Genomic DNA, 19,229 nt, shown 5'->3' with positions numbered 1-19,229 from the left:
CTTCTGACCAACAGAGGAGGGGTGCACTAACTTCTGACCAACAGAGGAGGGGTGCACTAACTTCTGACCAACAGAGGAGGGGTGCACTAACTTCTGACCTACAGAGGAGGGGTGCACTAACTTCTGACCCAGAGTCGGGTCTACCCCAGCCTCTGGCCCGCAGCATCACAGAACCTCTGCCAGTCAGCTGCTGAATCCAGAGCTAGAAGATGATTGGGTCCCTGAGGAGCAGGAAGTGACAGCTGACGGGTCCCTGTGGGGTTCTGGTTCTGGTTCTGGATGGCTCTAAATGCTCATAGAACATCAGAACTGAACCAGAGTTCTGCTCACCAGCTCGGCAGCGACGGTCAGACAGGCGCAGTGCTTCCTGGTCAGCTTCAGCTTCACTGACTTGGCGGACTGGACCGTCTTCAGGGCCCGGCTCCAGGGTTCTGGACTCACCTCCAGGCAGATCTCCTGGACCTCAGAGGTCACGCCCTCCATCTGGTACTCCTGGAAGAAGTTGGCCTGCAGCAGAACAGAACCAGTCACTGAAGCGTCTCGGTCAACAGCTTCAGGCTGTGCGAGGTTTTCTCTCAGTTTCTGATCCTTTGGAGAAAACTTTAGCTTTACTGTTTAGCTTTGACCTCTGACCTCTGATGAAAGCCTCTGACCCAGTTGTTTCTACCAGAACCTTCCAGACTCTGATGATCTGCTGGTCGTGTTCAGCTCAAAGCTCTGCGGTTCCTTTGGTTGGAGTCAGAATCTGATTTTATTTCTGTCCCATTGGTATGGCAAGCAGTTTTAACATAAAATCAGTTTCAACACACTTACATTCCAGGTAAGTGGAACCGGTTTATGACTAGACTTATTAGAAAATTAATATATCTCTGATTAGTTGGTGAATAATCTGACTAGACAAAACATCTTTGAGATTTCTCTAATTACATTCTGACTAGTATAAATGAGGTCAGATTTACCATTGAGTTTTATATCTACAATTACTGATCTTAAACACCTTTTTCAAACACAGACAATTAAATTATGACTAGTTATGAAGAAAGTTCCAGATATCTCAATCTTTGTATTTTTAAATAGTAGTTAAATTTTACTAGTGAAAATTAAATAGCAGATATAATGAAATCAAATAATAAGTCAAAGCTTAATTAGATATCTGGGATTATAATATTGAAAGAAATTTTGACTTTTGAAGATGTAACTGAAGATATCTTGAATTATTATTCTTACTAGTCAAAATGCAGTTGTAACTAATGAAACTGTACTTTAGATATCTAATTACAGAGTCAGATTAAACCTATTTTATGTTCAAAGTCCTGCCACAGAATCAGGCATCATCTTCAGAAACACCAGATTTTCCTGCATCAGATGGAAAAACTCCCTCCAGCCAGAGACTAAAGACTAACGCAGCGGTTTGTGCCTGAAGATGATCCGGGATGAAAACCATCGGACCTGCAGCAGCTGGCACCACATGCCGACTCCTCCGTTGGTCACTTTTCCCGGCAGGATGAAGAACAGATGGTCCGGAGTCAGCCGCAGGACGCAGGTCTTGGTGAGCTTGGAGATGGTGGTCACCACTCCTGAACAGAGGACCAGGCTTTAGTTAGGCCCTTATCCGCAGACACACAGCTGATTTCAGGATCAGGCTAAATGCTGAAACCTGAAGGATTCAGTAGTTCTGTCTGGGAAGATTCTCTGGAATTATTTCACAGATAAAATTCACACAAAGCCACTGCTGTTGGATTTAAATAACAGTTTTATTCATTAAGGTTCACTAACCAACGAACCAGACGACAGACTGAAAAACGGTGAGTTACATTTCTGAACAAAAAATCAACTGAACTTAAATGGATTGAGCAACTGAATCTGTTTCCCACGGAGGTTTATTAGTTAATAATCACATTTAGCAACTGGAAGCATTTTAGTTCAAGATATATATTTTAGAGAATAAACTCGGAGCTGAATCGCGTTTTATTCACCGAAAGTTAATTTTACCACATCTTATCACACTAACGAGTTAACTCATTAGCATTTCATCAAGCTAATATGCTAACAGTTTAAACGGACTCACTAGTGAAGTGGTTCAAACAGGCGATGTCGGTTATTTTCCCCCGAAACTTCATTTTAACCTGAAAATAAAAAGTGTGAGGGATTTTAACTCCACTGGTTTAAATTCAGGAGGGAGTCCGTTTTTGGTCCGTTCCTTAATACAGTTCGACGGAAACAGCGGCTTCTCTCCGCCTGTCAATGGTTCCTCCTGACAGAAGAAGAATATTAACATTGGTGGATTTCACATATTTTAATATTGAATATCAGCTGTAATTTAACAATTTAATACATGTTTTCAAAAGCTGCTATAAAATACATTTAAATAATGTAACAGAAAAGCCATACAAATTTAGGCCCTGGCAAAATGAATGTGTATCAGATCACAGATTGAAACTGAGCTTTTGTAATCTTTTCAATACCTCAAAAATAAAGAATAAAAATAACATACAAAAATAAAATAAAATTGAGTAAAAATTGTAGAAAAGATAAGATACTGAAGAGCCTTAAGATTTAAAATCATAACTGCTATAGAGGAGTCAGGAAGCCAGCCTTCTCAGATGGAACCATGAAGATTTTCCTGTGCAGCAACAGAAACATCAGAGCTCATGGCAGGAAGGGGACATTATGGACTGGACATGTCTCCATCAGAGAAACACAAACTGGGAGTGGAGTCACTGCATAGGGCCTCAGTGGCATTGACCTGCTGTCCCTTTAAGACCTGCTGCAGTTTCCTGGTGTCTGCTGCGATCTTGGCCTTGAACTCCGGGTTTCTGCTCTGAGATGGGGACATCGCCTGCAGAGACAGGAAGTGGACGTCAAGAGAAAACCTGACACCTTGGGTTGCTCCATTAGCTGGACATCTGTTTCCATCACATTAAAACCGACTGGTGAAGACGTCAAGAGCAGACCTGATCCAACTTCTGAACTGAAGCATCTCTGGTTCTGAATGAAGCCCAGATGCAGCTGGAGAACCACCTTCACCTGGAGAGAATCAGTTAGACACAAAGAATCCAACCAGGATTGTTGATCATCTGTCATGTTGATGTATGACAGAAATATCATGACTTTAAGAAGAAACCAGACAGAAGTTCAGATCCAAATGTTTCCCTTTAGAACCATCCAAGGACTCTGCTTTCATCTGGAGGAGATCACAGACTTCTCCTGGAGATCTGAGCTGAACTGCTGGATGAACGACAGACATGCAGCTGTTTTTACCCCACAGAGAGTTTCCCAGGTTTTCGATGCGAGTGGAGAAAGAAAACAGATCTGAGTCAATCTTCAGCTTCATGTCTTTTCAGGTTGGCCTCTTTCATTGTAAAAGCCCAGAAATACTCTGAAAATCAGACTTTGCTCACTCAATGGCTGCAGTTAGGAGCCTGCGCCACCAGATGGCGGTATATTCCACAATGAACCTTTAATTGAACATGGAGGGCACCCTATAGTTTGCTCTGCCAAACTCTTTGGGTAAATTCCAGACACAAAATTCTTCATATTAAAAATGATTAAATGTTAAAAATGGAGCTTTTTCTGAGCAGCATGAGAATCAAGACATCTGACCATAGCAGAGCAAAGTTTATCGATGAGCCATTGATCCAACAGAACCGTTCTGCAGGAAAAACAGGGAAAATCCTCCAAATGAGATCTGAAAGTCTCTGAGCTGCTCCAGGAAGCGTTTAAATGTTCACCAAAGGAGCTGCTGAGGCAGATGAAACTACTGTTACTATACACTCTGTGATGCAGGCATGAGATTGTCTTGATCTATGTCTGTTGTATATCTCCTACCAACTAAAGAATAAAATAAAGTTGTAGATTTTATCTTAAAAAAAAGGAAAAATATTTGATTTCAATTTGAGAAAACTTTATCATCTGACTCACTGAGCTGTTAGCAGCAGCAGATAAAATGACAAGATCTTATGAAACATTTGCAGAAAACATCTAAAATATGGAAATCTGGATCAACATGGAACATTTTGAGTTGAGCTTTATTTCATGTTTCTTGGTTACAGGATGAAAATTAATCAGTGAGAAAAAAACTTTCCAGTTGAATCAAGTTCAGATAAAAATTTAAAAAACCTCTAAATGGAGTTGAGTTTCAATTTTATCTTCATCCATCCAAAGAAAAAACAATATCAGACATTAAATGACAGACATGAGGAAATAAACAGGATAAAAATCTTTCAGGTCAAAGGTCATCATGATCCAGTCAGAGTCTCTTTAGACTTAAACTGCTGCAACTTCTGAGGTTCAGCAGGAAACAGAGACGATTCTCTTCTTTACAAAGATGGTGACCTCCACCTGCAGAGAGAAGAAAGAAGCAGAGATCAGATCAGTGAGTTTCCAGCTTCTCTCCTCCAGCAGCAGTCAGTGACGCAGCACATCCAGCAGGAAGAGCAGCTGCTGACTAAATGAATGATGGTTTGTGAAACCAGAGTTTCCAGTGGTTTCCACTGTGACCAACATCAACCTGATCAGCTGTTTTTAAGCTTTTCTGCTGAGTATGGCATCGTTACCAGTATGCCTGTTTGTGGGGATAAAAATAGTTTCTCCTGTTTTCATTATTCTTTTTGAGAGAGAGGCTTCCTTCAGCAAACATCAGAGGACTGTTAGCTTTCTGCTCTCTATTGAGAAGAAGATTCATTCTTCTTCGATGGAAGGATCCACATCCTCCAGGATATGGACACTGGCTAAGAGAGGTTATGTCTTACATTCATTGGAGAAGATCAGAAATACTGTTAGGGGATCTGTAAACAAATTCTTTGACATCTGGAAACCATTTATATCTCACGTAGAAAAAAATTCAGCAGATGAATTTGTGTAAAGGTCAAATATCGGCTCTTTCATTTAGGCACAAACCTGTGCTTTGCATCGACTGATGTATGAATACAAGGTGGACACATGTTGGGGTAGAAGATCCGGTATAGGAGGGGAGGGGAAGAGCGGGAGGGATTTCTGATGTGTGTGTCTTCATCAGTGTTTTTTGTGGTTTATGTAAAAAATAATAAAAAGACTTTGATAAAAAAAAGTACTTTTAAATACTTAAGTATTTTCAAAACTAAGTACTTCAGAACTTTTAACTAAGCAACTTTTACTTTAAGTTGAGTAAGAGTTGACCATGAGTATCAATACTTTTATGTCAGGCTTTGTCCATCACTGCTGCTGAAACAGCTGGACTCACTTCACTCATATACTGACCTCAGAGTCTTTACAAGATCCTGAAGCTGCTGAACATCTGACTCCTTCAGGTTGTTTCCTCTTAGGTCAAGTTCAGTCAGATGGGAGGGGTTGGACTTCAGAGCAGAGGCCAAAGAAGCACAACTGCTTTTAGACAACTTGCAGCTCTCTAGTCTGAAAAAAGAATAAAACATTTGAGCTGAAGCTGACAGGATGCAGGTGAAACAGTCCAACAGAACCAGTTAAAGAGTCTCATTAATATAAGACAACAAGCTGCTGCTTCAATAAAGACCAGCTGAGTTCAGCTTTTAAACTCCACCAGTCAGGATGAATTTAGCAGAAAACAGGGACAAATGCAGATTCCTGCAAATAAGCTGGTACTGTAACATGTATTTTTGAACATTAATTATTCCAGGGCCTTATGAAAGAAACATCATTCAGTGATTATATATCTGTTCATGTGACTCCCAATTTACACTACTAGTGTCTGCTATGGGATGGACTCCACACCAACTGCGCAGCCACTTGGGACAAGCATGCATGATAATGGATGGATGAATGGCTGGATGGTATATTAATACATAAATGATGTCAATACTTATCACATATGGCTATGCATACATACATAATACAAATAAAACATGGATTTTATTTGGAACCTATTATGTCTTCTCATTTAAGTCATAGTACAACAAGGCAACAAGGCATCATTTCAGGTTTCCTGGTTATTTTATAAATCATGGGAGAAAGTGTAATAAAGAAAGAAACATTAACTGGACCCGAGTGTGGATCAGTAGAATATCAACCATATGTCTGCCTATGTTTGATAGGCAACAGACTTTTCAAATAAAAATCACTAAACTAAAACATCATGGGTTACTTCAATATCTGTAGTTTGCATTCAGGATTCTGTAGAAAACCACAGAGCTCCTTCACTCCAGCATCTTTTAGGTCGTTCTGTCTCAGGTCCAGTTCTGTCAGATGGGACGGGTTGGACTTCAGAGCTGAGGCCAGAGATGCACAGCTCTTCTCTGACAAACTGCAGCTCATCAATCTGAATAAAGAAAAAGTAAACTGAGGTCAACATGATATGTGTTAAAATGGAAATAAACACACAGAAACCCAAATCCCTACAGTATTGGATGCAAACATGGGTAATGCAGTACTTCATTACCCATGTTTGCATCCAATTGTGATGTGAATTTTGAGAGAATTATTGAAATCTCGCAAAAAAGAAAATGCAATTTAGGCATGTTTTCATCTGGTTTGAAGCAAATCCATCAGGCCATGCAAAGCATAATTTTGTTCTATTTTTGACCTTGTGCATGACTGTAAAAAAGAAAAAAAGATGTTGTACAATGTAAAAATTTCACTTCCAGTAAGACACAAACCCACCAGTGGATGAGAATGAACCGCCCAGAGGTTCAGACTTTTTTGCTGTCCATCAATTTGTAATAATCTATTTATATCCATTGTTTTTTAGAATGAAAATGATTCATTTGAACTGCATTTAATTTTCATCCAGCTTAAGTAATATTTAACAAGCTGAGTAGAGAATCCACATGCCACTACCCTTCACGTCGATACATGTAACTCACACTTAAATTATGGACATGGATTCCCCATTTTAAATGTCTCAGGGTTTTGATATTGATCTGGAGACTGAATCCACACTCCGTAGCAGCACTGGAGGCTGGAATTACCAGCAGTAGCTAAAGTTTTGAAATTAGGGAACATCTCTCAAAGTGATCAGAAATCGGCAAGACAACGAGAGAGGATGTGTTCATTCTGCATCCGATTTGCTCCAAAGCCTCCTTAACTCTGCAGTGTACTGTCAGCTCCCAGATAGTGAGATGCATTTCATTCATGTTTCAGTTCAGAGATGAGACTCAGATGAGATGTTTTTATTATTATTATTGCTTGATTTAGTTACCTCCATGATATACGATACTATAACGTAAAGGTGAAAATCTCTGTGTATCTGCTCAAATTCATCAGGTGTGTGAATTTTAATCCACCATGATGCTGGAATAATGGTGAGGATATTTAAGATCTTCAGTCATTTCAATATTTTATTTCCAGGCGCACTATAAATGGCTTCTATGAAGTAGAGCTGAACAATATTTGGAAAACAAGTCTATGTGAGAAGCAGAAAAGACACACTGGACTCTGGAGAGGGACATTTTTATATCGGGTTCCCAGGAACACCTACACAGCTCCCAGATCTGTCATGATTCATCTAGACCACAGGTGTCAAGCTCCAGGCCTGGAGGGCCACTGCCCTGCAACTTTTAGATGTGCCTCTGCTGCACCACACCTGAATAGAATAATTAGATCGTTAGCAGGACTCTGGAGAACTGATCTACAGAAGGAGGAGGAGGAAATGAAGCCATTTCATTCCAGTATTTTGTACATCTACAAACTGCAGGACAGCGGTCCTTGAGGACTGGAATTTGATACCCCTGACCTTTCTGACCTCACTGTCCATCTTTTTTCTAGTTATACATAATTCTCCCTGTCTGTCATTTCATTTTATTTTATTTTGGTAACCACTTAATTAAACATGTCTGCAATTCAAACAAAACTTTCTCGTCATATCAAAAGTCAAATAAACCATGGTGTCTTACTTCAATCTCTGTAGCTTACAGAAGGGAGTTTGAAGAAAAGCACAGACTTTCTTCACTCCTGCGTCTTTCAGGTCTTTGTTGTAGCTCAAGTCAAGTTCTATCAGATGTGAAGAGTTGGACTTCAGAGCCGAGACCAGAGAAGCACAGCCGAACTCTGACAAGCTGCAGTCCCTCAATCTGCAAAAAGAAAACATGAGTTAAAACTAACAGGATGCAGGTTAAAACTGAACTATGAACAAATAAAATGTAGAAAATTAATTTAACTGAAACCAAAACAATCTGAAATATGCCGTACTGATTGTCGTGGATAGCGGTTCTAGAGAGGTGAGGCAGAAGCAGTGGACCCAGTGGTGATGAGAAATGATGAATTTAATGATGAATCAGTACAATAGTGATGGGCCAGACGACACCGACACTTCGGCACATGCGCAGAGCAAACAACATGAAACCCCGTGTTGGTGTGCGTATCACTTTAAGGAAAACCACGTGACCGATGCAGTGCCCGCGTCGTTTGGATGTGAACGCGCCAAATTGTATTGATGAGGGAGAAACTGTGTCGACACCTTTGTTTTGTTGGATGGAGATACTTTGTGTTGGTTTTTGTCTCGTATTTGAACACCGACATGAATCAACAGAGGAAGAGGAAGTTTTCTCCCGTGTGGGATCATTTTGATCATATCACGGAAAATAATTGTTCGGTCCTCATTTCCACTTTTGATTATTTTTCTGTCAGATTATTCAAATTCCTTTCCATGGGATATTTGAGTTAGTTTACATGGATTAACTTTTATTTATATTTTAGGTGAAAAATGTAGGATTTGCTCCCAACTTTTGTCTTACTGTAACCAGAGAACTTCAACAATGTTGAGGCATATCGTGCCCGGCATGAGGGGCATGAACCGGTTAACACTCCCGTCTTAATTGAATTTGCCTGCAGTTACTTTTTAAATCCAGCAGATGTCGCTGTCTGACAAGGCAACACAGTCTCAGCACAGTGTGGACACAGTTTGGGAAATGTGCCACACACCCAGTGAGGCCTCATCTGCCCATCACTACAGTACAATAATCCAGGCAGCACACATGAGCAAACGGCTATTAGCTCAAAACTGGTAACAATCACATAAACGGTGGACTCAACAAGGAACACAGGTGGGTTAAATACACAGGGTGACAATCAGGGGAAACAAGGAACAGGTGTAACTAATCAAGGGGTAGACAGGACAACACAGAGACTCACTTGACACAGAAACCAAAATAAACACACAGAAAAAAAACAAATCCTCACACTGATTTTAATATTTGATTCAGTAACACTGATTTAAATATTTTAAACAAAACCAAAACATATTATTATGACATATTATTAAAATATGTGGGTATGAAGAACTCGACAGCACCAGGTTTGATAGTAAACAGTTTCTGCTGACTCAAGAAGTTTACTACAGCCCATGAGTGCCTAGAAGTACAAATTAAACTGCTGAAGAATGGGATCCACCCTGAATGGCTGAGTGAGGACAAAGCAGTCTTGATCATAAAAGACCCCCAGAAGGGAACAATCCTATCCAACTATCAACCAATAACTTGTCTCCCCACAATGTGAAAGCTGCTATCAGGCATCATAGCAGCTAAGATAGTTTTCTGCTCTGTCTTTCGAAGGAGGAAGACGCACTTTCTCTGTCTCCCTGCCCTCCCTATCTTCCCTGCTCAGAGTCTGTGTCCTGTGTTTTTAGAGTCTTCTTTGAAAAGCTTTCAAAGTTGCAAATTATGGATCTGGTCAGCTGGTCTCTCAACGCAATTGATACAATTTTTTCCAATGGGAAACCGGGTAAAGGGGAACCCTCGTGTCCCGACGGAACATTCTTCGCTGGATATACGATGGATTCTACATGGAAGTGGAAGACCGTTTGTCTGACGATGCTGTCAGTCGAGGATGTTGAAGATGTGTAGATGACTGGATTCATGATAACATGTTTTCTGCTTTTTGGAGTTGGCGGCTACCTCGCTTATCGGAAATTTCAGAAGATGCCGACGGCAGTTTTGGCCACTTCAAGGCCTCCGGGTATGGTTGATGGGATCTGCAGAGCGATCAACACTCAGACTGAGACGATACGGGAGCTGAGCCGCAGACTGGGTGCGATCCTGCAACAGGATGGAGGCCGGGCAGCGGATCTCGGACTCAGAATGGATATGGTGTGACCTTGGAGAACGTTGTTCACTTGGATCAGGCAGAAGACCCTTAATTTGGCTGTTTGGATTTGCCATTGAGAAGCTCCAGGAAGACTTTCAAGGAAGGCAGTAAACTGATGTCAGCCTGACCTAAACAAATTTCTGCTATCGGATTCCGGACCCCGGGCTGGGCTTGGCTGGCCAGCGATCCTCCCCTGGTTGTTATGTCTAAAGAAGGCTCTGTTCTGCTGCCCCCCCTCCCTGGAACATCTGTGGCCCTGAACTGATTAAGCTGGTGGTGAACTCCGACATACTCAGACAATCGCGTGCTTCAGTTAGGGTTCATGGTCTGACACACATGTAACTCACATGAGACCCATTTGTACGTCACACCTCCTGCTCCTACCCGACTTGTTTTGTCTATATGTGTTTATATGTGCTTAAGTGTTTTTTTTTCTTTATCTCAAACGCTGCCCTGCAAAGAGCAGAGTGTGAGACAGGCTGTTTTTTTCCTTTTTCTTACCTGATGTTTTTCTTATTTTTCCTATTTCCTCTGCAAGGCGGTGCTTGTCAGGCTGCGAGGCCTCAGCCAACTATCCTCCATTTGCATAAAGATTAAATAAGTTATGAAAAAGTTATCAAGTCTTTATTTTTTGAAAAGGTTTATGATGAATGCCATCACAAGGTGATCCAGCAGTTCCTGAAATTGCTATGGCAGGCCCCAATTATAAACTTCTCTGAGTGCCAAAAACTACAGCAGACCTGTCCTGAATGAACTAAACACATAGATATTTGAATGGTTGAAATAGTACAAAGAATCAAGGAAGAAGTTACAGGCAAAAACATTCAGAAGCAACTTGACTAATCAAGAATAAACATGGACTATAGTGCTGAATCAGCATTTACGCAATGCAGACATTAGGACTCACCGAGCCTTTTTGCAGTTTCCCAAAGCTGGAATGAGTCTCAGTCGCCCATTCTCTGTTGTGTTGTACTTCTTCAGGTCCAACTCATCCAGAACCTCCTCTGACATCTGCAGCATGAAGGCCAGAGCTGAACATTCAGTCTCTGAGAGCTTCTTCTTCGATTTGTTCTCTGATTTCAGGAACTGCTGGATCTCCCAATAAACTGAGAGGTCGTTCATCTCCGTCAGACAGTGAAAAATGTTGATGCATCTTTCAGGAGAGATTTTATCAGAGTTCATCTCCTTCAGATTGTTGATGATTCTCTGGATGGTTTCTGGACTGATCTCTGTCTGACCCAGCAGGCCTCCTAAGAGTCTCTGGTTGGACTCCAGAGTGAGACCATGAAGGAAACGAACAAACAGGTCCAGGTGGCCATTTTTACTGCTGAGAGATTTTTTCATTACTTTTTTCATGAAGCGCTGCAGAGCTGTTTCACAGTTTTCTTTCTGCAGCAAGTTCTTCCTCACCTTTATTTTCAAGTTGGTAAAATGTTTCTTCAAGAACTTCTCCACCACCTCTGTATTCCTGCTGGTGAAACAGTGGAACATATAAACTGCAGCCAGAAACTCCTGGATGCTCAGGTGAACAAAGCAGTAAACTAGTTTCTGGAAGATCACACTCTCTCTTTTGAAGATCTCTGTACAAACTCCTGAGTACACCGAGGCCTCTGTAACATCCAGACCACACTGCTCCAGGTCTTCTTGGTAGAACATGATGTTTCCTTTCTCCAGATGTTCAAACGCCAGCCTTCCCAGCTTCAGAAGAACNGTCTAGCGCCACCTGCCGCCCTGACACCAACTCACACATCTTCATTCACAGTCTTACTTGTAAATCGATTTTTCTTTTCTTGGACGTTTTGATGTTAGCTTGTCGATGTTTTATTCGCTGGGAAAACCAATAAGCAGCTTGAGGTGACTGTGCTGCTCTCTAGTGGCGAGAAGCTGTAATGTTGGCTGGTAACAATCGGAATGCATTGTGGGAGATGTAGTTTGTAGTCAGTTCGTGCTCAAAACCTATTTTAAGTCAATCGTCAGCCTATAAAATGCTGGGGGGGGGCCACATAAAATGACATGGCGGGCCGCATGTGGCCTGCGGGCCTTGAGTTTGACACATGTGCGTTAGAATCTGGTTTCTTACTCCGTGTCTGAGGATCCAGGTTCATTGCTGAAGGATGGAGGTTTTTCAATGGACCAGTCACTCGTCATAGATGGACAGATGGATCCTGGAGGTTCTGCTCTCCATCTGAGGTTCTGACCTCTGAAATACAAACATGTTCCAGAGTGAAATATTCAAACTGATTTGTTGGATCAACCTAAATGTTCTCTTCATAACTTTGTTGTAACTTCACTCTTAGACAAGTGATAGCAGACCATTTGTTTTGTCCATACAATTGACTTCTCCAAGTTAAAATAGAATGTTGTTGGTGCATCCATGTCCTTGAACTTAGTGAACTGAGCTTGAACTAGACCCCTTTAGGTTGCTCCTGAAGAAAATAACTTATTTCCATTTTTTTAATATCCAATAAATTCTGCTGACTCTTCTGAAAGATGGAAACACTCTCCAAATGTGTTATTTCCTGTTGAATTTTCTGAATTATCATTCTAATTTTATTTTGTAGCATAAGTAAGAAATATTGCTGAAGGTTCTGCTGTCAGTCTGTGGTTCAGACCTCTGGAACACAAACAGGTTGTAATTCAGATCACATCAATCAATAAGAATGTCTGGACACAAACTGCTGCAGAGAAGCTGAAGATTTAACGCTTTAGAGTGAAACATTCAAATTGATCTGTTGGATCAACCTGAACATTATCTTTATAACTGGGTTCTACTGGTCGGGATCACATGTGTGACACCAAAACCTCCAGGCAGAGGTGGCATGGCTCTAATGGAGATTCACTGTTGGACTTAAAGCTTAGAAGTACAAGCCAAATCACGTTGCCCAGAGCACCAAAAGTATGTTTTTGTCTCCCTGCAGCACCTCATAACCAGAAATCAAAGTTTAAACCCTGACTGGTCTCTGCAGAGTCACATCCAGCAATATGTACTCTGAATCTGGTTTCTTACTCTGTGTCTGAGGGTCCAGGTTCATTGCTGAAGTCTGGAGGTTTTTCAATGGACCAGTCACTCCTCATAGATGGACAGTCGGATGCTGAAGGTTCTGTTCTCCGTCTGTGGTTTTGACCTCTGAAACACAAATATACCATTCACATCACATCAATCAAGAAGTAGGAGTCAGCCCTGCAATCAGTGGATTTCTGGTTTGATTCCCGGTCTGCCCGCCTCTGTTGCTTGGGTCCTATGGATACTTCACCTGCTGGTCTAAAGGGCTGCCTCGCTTCTATCAGACTACAATCTACAATCCAGTACAGTTAGATTTGTACTGGATTGATGTAATCATCAGGGTGTGGATTTGATATTAAAAGTGCATTTTGAATAAAATTGTTTATTATTAAGAATGTCTGGACACAAACTGCTGCAAAGAAGCAGAAAATGTAAAGTTCTGCTGGATCAATCCGAACATTACCTTCATAGGTTCTACTGGTCTGGATCACATGCATGGAAAATGTTTTTTGTTTGTTTAGCATTGTTTATTTAACTCTTAAAAACACAGCAGTGCTGCCATTATACAGCTACAGGTGAACAGTGAGACGTCCAACTGGGTCTGACTCCCCAGTTGTGGCTTTAAGGTGTTCTGCCTCAATCCGCCCTGGTTTCTGATGTCTGCTGGCTGATCTTCCATTAGCAGATCTTCTGATCTTCCTAGTGGAGGCCATTTGCTATGAGAGCTGATCAGTGTGGAGAAGCAAAATCACATGTTCTATCATGAGCAGCACCAGGAACACATGCGTCAACTTCTGGAGCAGAATGTCGGCGATCTTGCAGCTCTGAGAGCTTCACGTCTCTGAAGAATGTTCTCTCTTCTTCCAATGAAGAGAGAAACAGATCAGTAGTGATCAGCTTTCTGTCGAAGTCACAGTTTTGTGTCGGCCTGTGTGAGACTGTGGAACTACAAAGCTTTAACTTGTGTCTTGCATTTTATTTTCTGTTTGGGTTTTACTTTTCAATAAAGTTCATGAATATTGGCATGCAACTTTTGACTACATTACCTAAATCCAAATCGGCTAGTCTGAATTATTTTAATTATGTTTGAGTTAGCAAATAATTTCTATGAGACAAAATTTAATTTCTAGGTTCATTTGGGTCCATCAAAACTACAATTTGGAGGCGTTGTTCCTCAAAGCTTTGGTTGTTTTTGTTTTCATCCATCAATTCACTGAAGCCTTCATTCAAACGCTACTCATTTACTAACATACTCTGGTTTATTAAGCTTTAACTTCAGTTAAAAATTAAGTTACATTTTATTCATGCACTGCAGATCAACCATTTAATATTAGCTATATCGTGTCTTTATGGAGTGACATGAATCAGAAACTGGTTTCTTACTTCATGTCTGAGGTTTCAGGTTCGCCACTGAAGTAAGGAGGATTTTCTTCTTAGTAATTATTTCTCATGGACAGAAAACTGGATCTGGATGGTTCTGTTCTGTCTTCCTTTGGTCACAATTTTCCATCTTCTGGACTTCAGTCAGTCAGAGAGAAACCAGAACCAGTCCGTTCCCAGTGATCCAGTTCCAGTAACTGTCCTGTAAAGCAGAAAAATGATGATTCCCATCATCATCATGTTTATTGGATCAGAGGAACCTGATTCCACAAGGTAACATCAGGGTCTGAGCTGTCGTCTCCTTCACTACTTCATGATGTTTCTGATGTCAGCTGGCTGATCTCCTCATAAATATTATAGTTACTTTTATACATTCTACCATAATAACTAGAATACTTCAAATTCAGAGACTGAGACTTTTTTACTTTATTTTCTGACCTATAAATTAAACCAGAAAAAAAATCCCTTTGTTTTCCACCAAGGACTTTAGCAAACTTCTCCAGAGAATTGATGTGATAAAAATGAAGATACACCAACTTGAAGTGAATGTGGAGTTTACCGCTGGATCTGTAAATGAGACAAACCCACTGACAATTCAAAATCAAGAGACTGACAGAAAACTAACGGCTCTGTGACAAACTGTCTCCATCAGAACTCTCTTGGGACATTGCCCAAAAATAAATCCCATCCTTTAGATCTGAGAATGTGTTTAAAGAGGCGCTGTTATGTCAAATTAACTTTAAGCTTTATATCATGTTAAATTATCATGCGCTCAAACATATTGTAGAAGTGTTGTTTTAATTTGTTTGTGCATGTTTGAGAAATCCTTGAATCTCCTGTGCCAGTGTGGATCTTAGTGCTGACTCATCAAATGATCCATTACCCAAAGCTTTGAATAACGGGTGACTGAAGTCACGACTCAGCATTTATGACTGTTGTTTGGCAACATCATTACCTCCAGTGTGAATAATAAAAATTTAAACTGTCAGATGCTCATGTATGTCTATATGTCAGTATTTTTTCTGTTAGATCAAATCCTGTCATGTGGCAGGCAGATTACTCTGGTAGTTATATTACTGCAAAAACAGGTTCAGAACAGAACTTTTGACATATTTTCTGGTTTCCACTTTACAGGGGAACCATTCAGAACTTGCCTCACACCTTTGAAGTTGAATTCTTCCTAGATTCCCATTGAAGTGCAGCATACCTGTGTTTCAGGGGAATTCCTGTGATTCCGGTTTGACTGCTGATGTTGCTTGTTGTGGCTGCAGCCAGCTGTTGGTTCCTGGTTGGTGCTGCGGCTGAAGAGGCATTTCCTGCAGCACTGGCCAGGCTGTTTTATCTAAGTGGTTGGGGTTGGGAGGGGTTGTTCAGTTAAATGCATCTTATGTTTTTTTTTCCAAGCACATGGTGCCATTTTATGCCACAATCAAGTAACCATGTTGCCTTCAGTTGTTATAAAAATGCCTACTTTAATAAAAATAACAAAAGCAATTTGACTTTGTTTCACAGCCATAACCGACACTCTGAAATTGGCTTCAGTCTCTTTCAGAAGCCTTTGCACTTTCAGACAGTTTCCCTTCAGCAGGGAAACTTCAGCATGAGGTTTCCATTAGGAATGCTGGACTGAGAAATAGTTTGTATGATAAGCTCAGCAGATAATCATTTCCACCAGGTGTTTGCTTTTAGCTGCAGAAAGAAGGCCACAGATCTAACAGAATCCATTGAATCTCAGCTTGTCTTGGTGGAGATAACATGAGAATTTCAAGGACAGGGTTCTACATCATCACAGATAAGGACAGAACCAGCTGCTAACTGTACAACAACAAATAGAAACTGCATCACAACAAACGGATAACCAGCAGTTCCCCAAGCAGACGTCCACTGGACATCAGTCTGATAACCAGCAACCTCTGAGGAGCCCAACAGGACAGTGCCTGGAAGATTCACTAAAACCAGGAAGACAGGAGTCTGCATGTTCTCCCTGTTCTCTCTGGGTTCTCTGGCTTCCCCCTCCCAGTCCAAAAACATGACTGTGTGTGAGTGTGGTTGTTTTTCCTGTCTGTCTCTGTGTGTAAATCACTGAACGGTTTAGCACCACAATACATTAAAGATCTGCTGTTGTCATAGCAACCTTCCAGACCCCTCAGGTTCTGGTTCTGGTTCTGCTCTGCATCCCCAGAACCAGAATCAAACATGGTGAGGCAGCATTCAGCTTCTATGCACCACAAATCTGGAACAAACTTCCAGAAAACAGCAAAACAGTTGAAACACTGAGAGCCTTTAAGAAAAGACTAAAAGCTGATCTGTTTAGAGCTGCCTTAGTTGAATCCCCCCTTTGTGGGACAATAAAATCGTTTCTATGCTATTCTTGATTAATAATAACCAGAACATTGATTAACTCTGATCTGTTGTAATTGTTCATTACTTATTTTTATTCTGCCACTGCATAACAGTTTCGTTTTTGTTTTGTTTATTGTGTTATGTAAATCAGGTGAAGCACTTTGAACTGCCTTTCTGCTGAAATTCACTATGCAACTGAAATTTGACTTAAACTGGAATCATGTGACTAAAGAACTAAAAGCAGCAGAAAAAAATGTTCTGCAGGTCATTGAAATCTGTCTTTAAATCCATATTTAATCCTCATATTTGGAGCTTTGGATCAGAACACTGACTTCATAATTATTAGATTATTATTGATGTTATTATAACTGCTTTGGTAAGACCTTTGTTTCCTCCCCACAAGTTTCCATAATATGACTTGAGTCAATCTAAGAGGAATCATGAACACCGACTCTGAGCTCACAGCTAAAGAATCAGGACAAACGGGTCGGTCCAAGATTCCCCCTGACAGAATATGTTTTAACTTCCTCATTTTCTGTCTGTCAGTTTCTGTAAAAAAATAAACACATCGTTTCTGATGAAGAGTTACAGAATTAATGGTTTAGACCCTGAGGCCCCGCCCCTTCTCACAGGTGACCTTACTGGTGATGAAAAATGTTCATTATTTCTGTTCGTCTTTGCTCTTAAATTAAACTAAGCTCAAAATTGCCAAAGTTCATATCTGAGCCGGTTTATTCTGTTTTGAAACATATTTTAGGAATTTTCCCCATCAATATTTTTTTAATTAGTGGATATTTTCAAATTTATCAGATGAAGCTCTTTTTATAAAAATAACCAACATTGCGTCAAAGTGCTACAAAACAACATAATAAAAACTTGAGAGAAAAAAAATACAAATAGAAAAAATGTCAGAAATGTAAATACTACAGCTGTGGCGGGTATGGCTAAGAGATTGACTGGGCTTTGGCCCCACCACTGCATGAAAACATCCTAAATTATTGCAGGAGTGAATATAAGTGGTCTCTTCTTATTTCTGTCTGAAATTTCCTTCTGATGTTTTCATAATATGATTTTCCTCCCAGACTGAGTAAAGCTGGTCCAGTTAATAATGAACCTGAATCACCTGTACGGCATGCAGTCAGACTACTTTATCTTCACTAAGAAACTTTTCTCTGACAGCAGAACCACTGGATCTATTTCCTTCTCCTCCCATCTGGCGCCAGCCCAAACTGAACCGTGGCTGCATGCAGCCTGGCTGGTGGGACTAATCTAACGTTAACATGTTCAACCAGAGCAGAAGGTGAGGAGGCATTTCTGCAGAAAACTTTGTTCCAGTGGATCAGAACATCTGGTTTTATATTCACTTGGTTTGAGGTGATTGTTGAACATCTTTGATGATGAAATCTACTGGTTAGATTTGTGATGTCAGAGGCTTGTTGTAAACCAGCTAAGCAGAAAAACCAACCTGGACATGCAGCATGACGTAGAGCAATGTTTTATTTTTGGACTCAGCAGTCTAATCAGAATCTGCAGTTTTTCATCCTGGAAATCACTTTTCCTGAATTAACTCAATAATTAATTTAAAACCAGGATGTGAATCTCTGACATCAGGTTTATCTAACATCATGAAGAAGAGCAACAGAACCAGTATAACAACTGGCTGCCTGAGAGTAACCATAGATCCATAAACCCAGTCATCAGTCTGGTTCTGAAGCAGAACCAGACTGATGACTTTGGTTCTGGTCCCTCCACAGACCAGAGAGAAATCCCAGTGAGAGCAAAACAAGAGGTTAACACTCACCAGGATCCAGATTATGGTCTTTGTTCTGTTTTTGTTGGATGGATTCTGAACCCGTTTCTCCTGAACTAATGCCTGACTAGAACTGACACACCTTAGGCTCCGCCCCCTGCCAAGGTGATTTAAACACCTGTACTTTCATGTCTTCTCTTTGTTTCAAAAATGAAAAATGTTTCATATTTAAACTTTTCAGTTTTCTCAGTTATTAGGTCATTTCCAATCAACATCAGTGAAACCCGTAAAATGTTCACCAGTTTGTCAGAAACAATCAGTCTAACATTACCATCTCCCCCGATGGGTTTCTGACCACACATCTGATCTCCATTAAACTTTATTTTCTATAGCAGGTGGAATCATCTCAGAACAGAAACTGCATAAGCAAATTAAAAGTTATTTAAGTAATAATGTAATTTTGCCCCTGGTGACATAAGTTTGGCTGGTGTAACAGACACATTCACATCACAACCCTCCCATCTGTTTACAGTTTTTCTCTTGATAGAGAGAGAGAGACACGTCACAGGAGCCGAGAGTAAACAAGAGGGGAACAAGGAACAAACATAAACCAACCAAGAATAAAGAAAAACAGGGAAACACATAATCACAATTATAACCCCCTCCCAAAACAGGGTTCTGACAGATACTACTTTTCCCTTGTGTCTTGGGCAGTGATGT

The 19,229-nt window shown here is 40.6% G+C and overlaps 2 protein-coding genes and 1 long non-coding RNA gene across 3 annotated transcripts in view; all 3 read right to left on the bottom strand.

The window, feature by feature from the left end:
• hus1 (HUS1 checkpoint clamp component) overlaps positions 1 to 2,221 on the bottom strand; it is a 42,741-nt gene extending 40,520 nt beyond the window's left edge. The window contains exons 1-3 of the mRNA XM_007578900.2: positions 2,069 to 2,221; positions 1,450 to 1,577; positions 331 to 507 (exon numbers count right to left, since the gene is read on the bottom strand). Of these exons, the coding sequence (XP_007578962.1) occupies positions 331 to 507; positions 1,450 to 1,577; positions 2,069 to 2,120 (357 nt within the window). The 5' untranslated portion in view covers positions 2,121 to 2,221. The remainder of the gene's footprint in view (positions 1 to 330; positions 508 to 1,449; positions 1,578 to 2,068) is intronic.
• Positions 2,222 to 4,011: 1,790 nt separating this feature from the next.
• Positions 4,012 to 12,059, bottom strand: LOC103156755 (NACHT, LRR and PYD domains-containing protein 12-like). Its single transcript, XM_007578915.2, has 6 exons — positions 12,036 to 12,059; positions 10,940 to 11,745; positions 7,845 to 8,021; positions 6,098 to 6,271; positions 5,239 to 5,391; positions 4,012 to 4,341 (listed from the first exon to the last, which is right to left on the bottom strand). Exons 1-6 carry the CDS (start codon positions 12,057 to 12,059, stop codon positions 4,320 to 4,322), a joined length of 1,356 nt encoding a protein of 451 aa, XP_007578977.2. The 3' UTR covers positions 4,012 to 4,319.
• Positions 12,060 to 12,118: 59 nt separating this feature from the next.
• Positions 12,119 to 18,890, bottom strand: LOC107833997 (uncharacterized). The gene is made up of 4 exons (XR_001659766.1): positions 18,561 to 18,890; positions 14,420 to 14,618; positions 13,040 to 13,159; positions 12,119 to 12,232 (listed from the first exon to the last, which is right to left on the bottom strand). It is a non-coding gene; the product is annotated as an uncharacterized LOC107833997 (long non-coding RNA).
• Between the last annotated feature and the right edge of the window lie 339 nt (positions 18,891 to 19,229).

Source organism: Poecilia formosa, unplaced genomic scaffold (assembly GCF_000485575.1).
Source record: "Poecilia formosa unplaced genomic scaffold, Poecilia_formosa-5.1.2 Scaffold497, whole genome shotgun sequence".
Classification (NCBI taxonomy): domain Eukaryota; kingdom Metazoa; phylum Chordata; class Actinopteri; order Cyprinodontiformes; family Poeciliidae; genus Poecilia; species Poecilia formosa.
Note: the sequence above shows the minus strand (reverse complement) of the source record. Positions and strands in the feature narration are given on the sequence as shown.